At 39.6% G+C, this 11277-nt stretch overlaps 2 protein-coding genes across 2 annotated transcripts; both read left to right on the top strand.

The window, feature by feature from the left end:
• Positions 1 to 864: 864 nt before the first annotated feature.
• etfb (electron transfer flavoprotein subunit beta) lies at positions 865 to 6547 on the top strand. Its single transcript, XM_063880257.1, has 7 exons — positions 865 to 1053; positions 2874 to 3032; positions 3681 to 3839; positions 3939 to 4001; positions 4579 to 4737; positions 4961 to 5173; positions 5887 to 6547. The coding sequence occupies exons 1-6, from the start codon at positions 1000 to 1002 to the stop codon at positions 5129 to 5131; spliced, it is 765 nt and encodes a 254-aa protein (XP_063736327.1). The 5' UTR covers positions 865 to 999; the 3' UTR covers positions 5132 to 5173; positions 5887 to 6547.
• A 1247-nt stretch (positions 6548 to 7794) lies between these two features.
• Positions 7795 to 10542, top strand: LOC134862366 (protein FAM200A-like). The gene is made up of 2 exons (XM_063880251.1): positions 7795 to 10115; positions 10254 to 10542. Exon 1 carries the CDS (start codon positions 8031 to 8033, stop codon positions 10110 to 10112), a length of 2082 nt encoding a protein of 693 aa, XP_063736321.1. The 5' UTR covers positions 7795 to 8030; the 3' UTR covers positions 10113 to 10115; positions 10254 to 10542.
• The last annotated feature ends 735 nt before the right edge of the window (positions 10543 to 11277 follow it).

The raw sequence follows: 11277 nt of genomic DNA on the forward strand, positions 1-11277 counted from the left end.
TTGTACTTTTTACTCCACTACATTTATTCTGAAGACTTTACTTCACAAATTCAGATTTTCGGACAAAACACGTAGGAAAACGTTCGAAATATTATTATTTAGTATAGATTAAACCATCCAACATAATATTTAAGTAACTAAAACCATGCGTGGGTTAAAACGAAAACAGTTGAACAGTTCCACTTTCTTTAATGTGAAGATGTGCTGCTTTGGTATATTATTTTCTGCAATGAGTACTTTTATTCTGAAAACAAGAACATTTTCCTAATCATACTTAATTACCATTCTCAATGCAGTAGTTTTACTTGAAATTGAGTATTTTGACAGCACTGCCCACTGTGATTAAAGTGGTAAATGCATTTTAGAAAATGTAAGATTATAACATTAGCATTAGCTATCGATTAGGCATCGAATATAAATATTTTCTGTATCAGAATAACTGTAATTTATAGTTGTTGTTTTTTTGTCTGTGGACATATTCCATTCAGAGCCCCCAACAAAATCGATGAATAAATAGATACAACTTTGCTTGACCCTCGTTACATCACTCTACCGCCGCGAACTTTGCCACACATTATGCGGAACGTTTCTTCTTTGGCTATGGTCTACAACGCAGATATGGGGAGCACCACATCATGCACCTGTGCTTTGTCGTGTTTCCCACAGTTTCAGTTATTTAAACAATAATGATAGTAGATAATGGGAATTCATTAGGATTTAAGACGGTTTCCAAAAATCATAAATACGATTTATTTGGCAATCAGTCTGAAACCACCAAGGTTCTTGGTGATTTATTGTGGAATTTAACAACGGCTTTAAGCGATTTTTACCCAATCAGCGTATAGATCGGTCACTCTTGTCAGTTTCCTGTTGGCTGGATTGGGAGGCGTTGCAACTCTGGTGTCACCCTAAAATATTTCCGACCTCTCCTCCTTGGGTGAAGGTTCACTGCCATTTCTTTAGCTGTCTACTTCTGCATAGATAAACGTTTCAACAAAAATGTCTGGACGTGTCCTCGTTGGAGTTAAGCGTGTCATTGACTACGCCGTTAAGGTAATGTCATTTTGATGTTTCGACGGGCGTATTAACGTTTGAAAGACTATTTGTCGGTACTCATTCAGTTGACTTTCTGTGTAGCTAACGTTAGCTTGCTGATACCAGCTGGCTGTGGCACAAGAACTTATGGAACACAAAAGTTGATGCTTTAAAAAAAATGTTTTACAGATCACCTATGTCTATAATGACAAATACCTTTATTCATAAAGCACAATTTAAAAGAGGGTTAGCAATGCAAATGTGGGATATAAGTACAATTCACAATACATAGCCAAACTAAGTGAGAGAAATAAAGGTTAAATAACACATGGAGACAGACAACGACAAGGCATAGTGGAGAGAAGACGCATCATTATAGAAGAATAAACAATGCAATATATACATACAATTAAATGAAACCTGTCCATTAAATAAGGGTGATGTGATGTTTTAATTTGTTTAACTAAAACACAAAAAAGTAAGAAGCTTGCAGCAGTTGGAGTGACGTTTGGTTGATGCCAGAGAGTAGTTATTTACTGCTAGATTATTGTCACCAATGTCGCAATGTATGACCTTTTGTAGGTTACCTGAGCAGCTGTAAGGCTAATGATATAAATTGATGTTACCTAATGTTTGGCTTAACAATTGGCATGTTCCTCTTAGATCAACTTTCCCCCGTCATGCAAGATAATGTTGATCTCACACAATTATTGCAAGATCAATATCATTTCACTTTTAGCAAAGATATTGGCACTGAGAGATTGAGCACAACATCATAATAAATGAGTCATGCAACAGCAGGAACTATCCCGCTTCAGCTGCCCTGAGCAAGATCTGTGCAGTGTCAGTGTTCAATACACCTCTGCCTTCTGCTCTCTGTTTATCAGGCAGATGATTGAAATGCATTAAGTTATTTTTGGGGGGCAATCTGTCTAATGTATGCTGTTGCATCATATTGAGTCATCTAGAACCAGCATATGATTTGCAATGTCTCATCATTCAATGTTAATATTAATATTAATAATAATAATAATAATAATAATATTAATAATAATAATAATAATAATAATAATAATAATACATATATAGCACTTTTCCTGGTGCTCAAATGTTTTGAATTATTTATGCTCACAGAATTATGTTTCACATATTTGACTAGGTCCATTTAGCTAGAATATGTATTTTTAACTGTCATTCTGCATATATTTATAACATAAAGGGAAATGATACAGGTTTGTTATTTGGCCAGAACTAAATGGATACCCCATAAACATATTTCTGTGTTCTTCTATGTTCTATGGCAGTTTTTCAGGCATTTTGGATAGGTCCCTTGAATCGGTTTTCTTGAACATCTCTAAGCTAAAGCACAATAGACACAGGACATACAAACAGCATGTATTGTCTCAACAGTTCCCTCGCTTAAAATGCATGGTCCAAATTTTTGTATTTTTTTTAAGTCATGTTGCCCGGCACAAAGCCCTGACCATAACCGGATCAAATGTCTTCGGTATCAAGTGAAACGTGAGCTGTAAGCTAAGCCTTATCGCCAGACCTCTCTTTTCCTCTTATGACTGCGAAAGATTGAACCCCTTTAGCCAGATTCCTGATTTCGCTCCAATAAAACATTCACATATTTTGTTTGGGTGTCCATATACTTTTGTCCAACTTCTCTTTCATTTTAAATTTCTGAATGACTTGCCTGTTTACCTTGTGCTTTCTTGCTGTGTGAGTCTCTGTCTTTGTGTCTGACAGTTTGCCGTAGAATCCATGTTATCTGGACTGTTTGTCTTCTAGCACCCCTGTAGTGACTCTGTCCTGCGGTCTTGTTCCCCACTCAGATTCGTGTGAAGCCCGACAACAGTAGCGTGGTGACTGATGGAGTCAAGCACTCAATGAACCCCTTCTGTGAGATCGCTGTGGAGGAGGCGGTCAAGATGAAGGAGAAGAAGATCATTAAGGAGGTTGTGGTTGTCAGCTGTGGGCCACAGCAAGCACAGGTAGGTGAGATGGAGCCAAACTCTGGACCCCTGCCTGGTTAGTCAATGTCCTGGAGACATGCAGCATGGCAGGCTGCCTACTTTTGGAGGAGTTGTTTATCGTACTTTCACTGTTTAATAGTTTTTTTTTTGCTGGACTTCAGCTCTATCTTTCATTATAGTTTAGCTGAATCATGCTGTAGAATGGATATCATTTCACAAATACTTATAAATGATAAACAATTAGAGTGTACTACTTTAAAATCATCATACATTTTGCATAATTAGGCAGGGTGGTTTGATTTAAAAGCTTATTTAGATTACATGTCCTTGTTTTTCAGTTATCTCTAGAAAAATAGGTTCATCACAATTTTTGTAAATTATTTTTACATATCACCAAACCGGAGTGCCGTCCTGATCCATATTTGCTTATATTATACTTTTTGTAATACAGAAAAATGCTGTCATCTTATGTTCAGTTTATAAACACCAAGAGACATGCTATATACAGGATTTATAGTCCACAGTCATAGTTATACTGTAATTAACTGCCTATACTTTAAAAAGTAAATGTTGCATTTATGAGATACATGTTAAAGTTAAATTGGGTAGCAACACAACTTAATTCTTTTAATTCCCTTCAAACCAGTTCTTTTTTTTATCTCTTAGGAGACCATCCGCACTGCGCTTGCGATGGGAGCAGACCGAGGCATTCACGTGGAAGTGACTGGCAAAGACTATGAGCAGTTGGGACCTCTGCAGGTCTCTAAGATCATGGCTGCCCTGGCCAAGAAGGAGGACGCTCAACTGATCATCCTCGGCAAACAGGTTATAAAACAAAAAAAAAATACTTCCTGCTTTCATACGGTGATGAAGTCGGTCTACACCACTGGTGTTTCCATATAATGACTTGTGTTTCGCTCCTAGGCCATCGATGATGACTGCAATCAGACTGGTCAGATGACAGCAGCTTTACTGGACTGGCCTCAGGTGAGTTTTAACTTACACAGCCTGTTACTGTAAATTAGATCACCACAGTTAATCATTCTGTAGTGCAGCAGTGGTGATATCAGGCCCTGTACAGACTGCCTTATCAAAGTGAGCAGAGACTAGTTTGAGTCAGTAAGAGCTACAGTGATCCTGCACAGATCAGCAGGTCAAAGGCTGTATGGACAGTGGAGTGGGATTTCCACTAACTGACCAATAGATGGAGCTCTTTATTGACACAATATCTCAGCTTTAGTGTAAAGCATCAATAGGTAGAAAGTCATCAGTTTAACAAGCTAATATCCAAAGTTACCTCTTTTAGATTTTTATGACATCCTTACTTTCATGTTGTTACTAATCACCTGACATTTTAGAGTCAATTTGTTCTTTCTTAAGTCACATTTACCCAGGAGTAGTTACAATCCAAGCGTAGCTGACTTGCACAGTTTTTGTTCACCCTTTCCAAAGCAGCCTCAGAAATTAAGAGTTACAAAAATGTTTTCCTGTTCCTTTTTTTCCCATGTGGTATTTTCTTTCTGTATTTAATGTTATGTATTTGTGCTGTACCTTATAATCACAGGGTACCTTTGCATCAGAGTTGACAATGGAAGGAGACAAGATTAAAGTCGTGAGAGAAATTGATGGTGGCCTGGAGACTGTTAAGATCAACACACCAGCAGTGATTACTGCAGACCTTCGACTCAACACCCCCAGATATGCCACCCTTCCCAATATCATGGTAGGTAGCCAGAAAATGTGTTCAGAAATGCAGAAAGCAAAAACCAGGCCAGATATATTCTTATTTTTAGGAATGACCTTTGATTAGTATTAACAACACTATTTAAAGGCATGAAGCCAAGTTTAGGGCTACACTCTATTCAGTGTTCAATGTTGACAGGTACTTTAAAAAAAGTTTCATAGATTGAGTCCTTTATCCTTCTCCTGTGTTTTCCCACTTTCAGAAAGCCAAGAAGAAGAAGATAGCTAACTTGAAGCCTGCAGACTTAGAGGTGGATATCACATCACGGTTGGAGGTGTTGCGAGTGGATGAGCCTCCCCAAAGAGAGGCGGGGGTGAAGGTGGAGACGGTGGACGACCTGGTGGCCAGACTGAAGGAAGCAGGGAGGATATAGAGGCTTTAGGAGCATAAGCAGGGAGGACAACATGGCAGAAGGGTGAGTTTCACTGAATCTACCACTGTACAGCCTGACCCATCAACACACACCTTTAGCAAGGATCTCAAGATTCAGTAACACACAGTTCACAATAGCTTAGAAAATGCCTCCTATGATTAATAGGGGGATTGGAATCCAATAAAGAGGTGACAGGAAATGAGGCAGAGCTGTATCAATTTCCAAGCCAATGTAGAGGCTTAAATTATCGAAAAATGTACAGATCTTTTTCTCTAAATCGACTAATTGTTGCTGCTCTGATTTCAGCAAGGGATATTAGATGGTACTGGCTCTCACCATGTTTTTAGCTTTTGTAGAAAACAAAAATTCAATAATTTTGGGGGAAATCCTTTCTTTGTTTCATAACATTTAGAGTTTGTAATATTTATATCATTTGAGAGGGCACAATGCCAAATCATTATTCTTAATAAACCTATATCTTCCTCTTTATTAGGACTTACTTGATACATTTTCACCTTGTGTATGCATGCTGTGAGGTTACCTCTGGTTTGGAAGGATGAAATGATCTGCTTGGAATATTAATGTTTCGTCCTTTTATATCACCATCTTTTCAGTGTGTAAACCTAATTAATTTCTCTGGCAAAGACTATATTGTGTTTTGTGGAAACAGGAGCTAAGCTAGTAATAAAGGATTTGAATTGCAACTCTTGTCTTGAATCACAAATATCAATCTGCATTGTCTTCTCTCCTTGCAGGACTCTGAATGAATAACTGGGCTGTATTGCATAAGCACGACCGGAGGACCAGTTTATGAAGCTGTAATCCCTCTGTTTGAGATTGTGACTCCTGATTTATGCAGGAAGGTCAGATGGGAGAAGAGTACTGAGATACACTATCCTGCAGCCGACCCAAACAACCCCAAAAATGATCATCTTGTCTTTTATGTGCATTTTAACGTCTAAACTCATCTGTAACATAGGCTCATGGTCTGACTTAAAATAAGCTGTCTTTATGCAATAATTGAAACAGAGACATGTCTTTCAGTATCATTCATGCTGCTGTTTGTATTACACTGTACACTACCAGTGCAATGCATTTCACCAACTGGAACTTGACTCAGCTGCTTAATCTTGTAAATCTGTAGTCACACATGTTAAGAGGTGCAGTTTTTGTAAATGATACCTGTAAATATGGACCCACACATGTCGAAATGGTTATTTCTTTCAAGATTAGCGTCAAGCCGGCTGGTGATTTGTGAAGCTTGTGTGATTGTTGCAGGTTTTCAGGATTAAGACAGTGTGTCTCAGTTTAAGCAACGGAAGATGGTCACAAATTAAACCATAAGCGCCTCAATTATCTGTTGATTGTACAGAACATTACCATGACAATAAATCAGCCAGTCTTTTTCATATCTAAGTACACCTGTGACTGTTCTTTTGTGGCATTATTTTTGGTGTGAATTTGTCATTGTTACCAGGTATGAGATAACTTGATGAGATAACATGGTGAAAAAATAAGGATTTATGTTGGAGTTGCGTATTAGTGTTTATGCAGTGTTCTTTTTCTATAATATGGTACATAAATACCATTTGGCCAGAAAACTGTTTCTGCAGTATGTTATGTTAAATCATGCAGCAATACTTAGTTATCCTTTAGGTAAACATATCTCACACTGTTTACCTGTTTCAGACAAATTAAATCCTGAAATAAATTTAACTTTTGTAAAGGTATGATCATTTTGCTGTTAAATCATACTATGCTATACCGAGGGCTTTTTATAGTGAGGTATATATCTTGTAGCGATGTTTGTGAAGATGATGAAGAAGTCTCCGGAGACACCAGCTTGTATATAATAAGGTTTATCAGAAACAGCATAGTATCATACACCAACACGGGCAATACGAGGTTCCCAGAGTCAATTGTGGAAGTCCCCCCGAAATCTCTTTGTGCATACACTTTATAGGAGAAATGTGTGTGCGTGTCCAATGTGTGTGTGTTACCAAAGGAGGTGAACTATAACAATGTATACCCAACTAAGAGAGATGTATGTGTTTGTCCTACATGTCTTTCGTGTACCCAAATAAGGTGAGATGTATGTTCTCGTCCTACATGTCTTTCCCTTACACATATATGGAGGCCCTCGACTTATTCCAGAGGTTTCTTAAGCAAGACCCTATTACACAACCTCACTCCCTGCACTCTCTATGACCTCAGAGAGTAACTAACCGTATATTTACAATCATTTACAAATACTTAGAAATGATAAACAATTACAGTGTACTACTTTAAAATCATCATACATTTTGCATAATTAGGCAGGGTGGTTTGATTTAAAAGCTTATTTTGATTACATGTCCTTGTGTTTCAGTTATCTCTAGAAAAATAGGTTTCTAGTGCCGTCCTGATCCATATTTGCTTATATAATACTTTTCTTAATACAGAAAAATGCTGTCATCTTATGTTCAGTTTATAAACACCAAGTGACATGCTATATACAGGATTTATAGTCCACAGTCATAGTCATACTGTAACTAACTGCCTATAGGCCTACTTTAAAAAAAAAAAATGTTGCATTTATGAGACACATGTTAAAGTTAAATTGGGTAGCAGCTCAACTTAATTCTTTTAATTCCCTTCAAACCAGTTCTTTTTTTTTTATCTCTTAGGACAGGGGTTTTCAACCGGTGGTCCGCGGACCCCTGGTGGTCCGCGGCGGCATTGCATGTGGTCCGTGACAAGAGCCTATGTTGATCAGTTCACCATTGTTTTTTTTTAATATAAATTCGCTTTGATATTTCAACACATTTCCAGAATACCGTTACATATCGTGAAAAATATGTTTAAAATAATATAAAGGAAATTCAAGCTGACAGAATGTAGCCTTGCGCCTATCCAGTCTATGGTAGCCTGTGATTCGCTAATGGTAATGAGTTGCGTCGCTAACCTCACTTATTATTCATTACGTACAGTCTTGCGAGCAAAGTTGACACACATTTATAAGCATAGCCGACGAGAGTATTTTAAGATAGGTTGTAGTACAGCAAACATTTGTTACATATGTACTAGTCTAGCTATATATCTAGCACCAATGGATCGTTTTGTAGTGAGGAAAGTGCCAGAGGGACAGGCTGCCATGACAGAGGGTCAGGCTGCCACGACAGAGGGACAGGCCGCCACGATAGGGCAAGGACAGGCTTCCGAAGCGTCAACTTCGCAAAAAAGACGAAAAAGAAAATACAATGAGGAATATGTTAAATATGGATTCACAGTGACGACAGACAGAGCAGGAGAGGAGGTACCACTGTGTTTCGTATGTTCAACAATTCTCTGTAATGAAGCTATGAAGCCGTCGAAACTTACGCGGCATATGGAGACGCATCACGTCCACTTGAAGGCCAAACCCGTTGAGTACATGCAACAGATGTTGCGTGATTTCAAAGGACAGCAGGCTACCATGAGGAAGAGTGCAAAAATAAATGAAAACGCACTGAAAGCATCGTATCTGGTCGCTCTCAGGGTTGCAAAAAGTAAGAAGCCCCATACCATTGCAGAGCAGCTTATATTGCCAGCAGCCATAGATATGTGCAGAGCTATGGTAAGCGAAGAATGTGCCAACAAATTAAAAACTATTCCGTTGTCAGACAACACAATCGGAAGACGAATTGGGGAAATGGCAAATGATGTCAAAGACCAGCTGATGGCAAAACTTCAGACAGTTCTGTTTTCCCTTCAAATCGACGAGACGACAGATGTTACTAATGATGCGCAACTGTTAACATTTGTGCGATACGAGGACAGTGGCACTATGTGCGAGGAATTTCTTTTTTGCAAACCACTGCCCGGGCGAACTACCGGTGTAGAAATATTTAAAGCACTGGACGATTTTTTCACGGAGCACAATATCTCGTGGCAGAGGTGCGTTGCATTATGCAGCGATGGGGCCCGAGCCATGAGTGGCAGCAAGACTGGACTGTTTGCGCATGTAAGGAGGGTGGCTCCGGGGGTAATTTGGACACACTGCCTGATTCATAGAGAGGCTCTCGCCTCCAAAGATCTCAGTGTTGAGCTCAGTGGTGTGTTTGATGTCGTTGTCAAGACGGTCAACTTCATAAAACGAAACGCATTGAATACACGCCTGTTTTCATCCCTATGCCATGACTTGGGAAGTGAACACAGCTCTCTCCTTTATCATTCAGAGGTGCGTTGGCTGTCTCGCGGCGCTGTGCTCGCCCGTGTGTTTGAACTACGCGGAGCTATCTACGAGTTCTTGTGCGAGAAGCATTCTGATCTGGCTTCCAATTTCAACGATAGTTACTGGTTAACTAAGCTGGCGTACCTCACAGATGTTTTTGCAGAGCTGAACAAGTTGAACAGCTCCATGCAAGGGAGAGATGCAAACGTCATGCAGCTCTACGAGAAGCTCGACGCATTTGTGAAAAAAATGTCAAAGTGGATCGAACGAGTGGAGAGCAATAACTTGGCGATGTTTCCTTCAGTTGAGGAATACCCTGACAGCACTGACATCAACGACACTATATGTGAGCATTTGAGGAAGCTTGTGCGTCAATTCGCAAAGTACTTCACTGATTCGGAAGAGTGGCGCCGTGACAGCAAGTGGATCCTGCTCCCATTCAGTGACGATGCATCAGTAGGGTCAAGTCTGACGGCTGTGGAAGAGGATAAGCTGATTGAGATGTCCACAGACTCTGTCAGGAGGCATATGTACGACACACAGCCCCTTGTTAAATTCTGGATAAGTTGCCAGACAGAATTTCCACAGCTTGCTGCAAAAGCAATGAGGTGTCTTTTGCCCTTTCCAACCACATACCTGTGTGAGAGTGGTTTTTCTACACTGGCGTACTTAAAGAATAAGTACAGGGCTAGGCTTGATCCAGAGAATGACATGAGACTGTCTCTGTCTACCATTTCGCCACGAATAGACAGGCTGTGTGGACTTCACCACGCCCAGATATCACACTGACAGGTAGGCCTAATTCTCCCATGTTTTCACTGTTACGACCCTGGCGGGTTTAGGCCCCGCCCTGTGTTAATGGTAAGCCTGTTCTCTCTCCCTGCTTTTCTCAATCTCTCTCTGCTTTTCTCAATCTCTCTGTCTCTACAGCAGGTGATTGGTGACAGGTCTGTCCTGGCTGGGTTATAAAAGCCCTGACCAGCCAGCAGTTGAGGCTGCCTTGGTCTTCATTTGTTGGATTTTGGTTCTCCGGTGTTGTTGGATTTTTGTTCTCCGTTGTTGTTTTGTCACACACCTAGACTGACTTTGCATGACATTTTTAGTTACTTTTCCCAATACTGAATTGCACAACACTTTATTATTCTTTATTCTTTCTTTAAAATAATCTTTAATTTAATTTAATTTAATAAATCTACTTTTATTATTATAAAATCTGCGTGGCCTCTCTTTCATGTTTCATGCATTGAGCTATGCATGTAACACCAAATACACACCACGCGCAGGCACATCAGTGGGCCGCGGATTGCTTTCTAGTCCGAATGGTGGTCCCTGGGACAAAACCAGTTGAAAAACCCCTGTCTTAGGAGACCATCCGCACTGCGCTTGCCATGGGAGCAGACCGAGGCATTCACGTGGAAGTGACTGACAAAGATTATGAGCAGTTGGGACCTCTGCAGGTCTCTTAAGATCATGTCTGCGCTGGCCAACAAGGAGGACGCTCAACTCATCCGATTACACCACAATAGCCTGCTATGAATAGTTAAAAATGCAAGCAGCACAAACAGCAGCCTGACCATAAAGTAAAATCGCCTTTAGAAAAACGGCTCCAACAATTGAATATAGCAATTATTTCAGGTTATTTTTATTTAATTACAGCGATTCTTGTGTTAACCAATTGATAGGCTGATTACTCACTCAGACCAAAACAACAACCTGTGTCTATTTAATGACCTTTGGTAAAACTGACATGAAATAAAAAATAAAAAAAAGCTGCTGGAATTAATAAATCCAGAGTGAAAGGAAGCAGGACCAAGTAGGCTACCATTAGTTTTTAGATGTCATGGTTGTATTGCAGCCAGCCTACTTGAACAACCTTATTTAATGTCAAACACAATAAAAAAAACAAAAAAACATTGACTGTTAAAAACGTATCTTTGTACTGTGCACATAGAGG

This window comes from Eleginops maclovinus, chromosome 3 (genome assembly GCF_036324505.1).
Source record: "Eleginops maclovinus isolate JMC-PN-2008 ecotype Puerto Natales chromosome 3, JC_Emac_rtc_rv5, whole genome shotgun sequence".
Classification (NCBI taxonomy): Eukaryota; Metazoa; Chordata; class Actinopteri; order Perciformes; family Eleginopidae; genus Eleginops; species Eleginops maclovinus.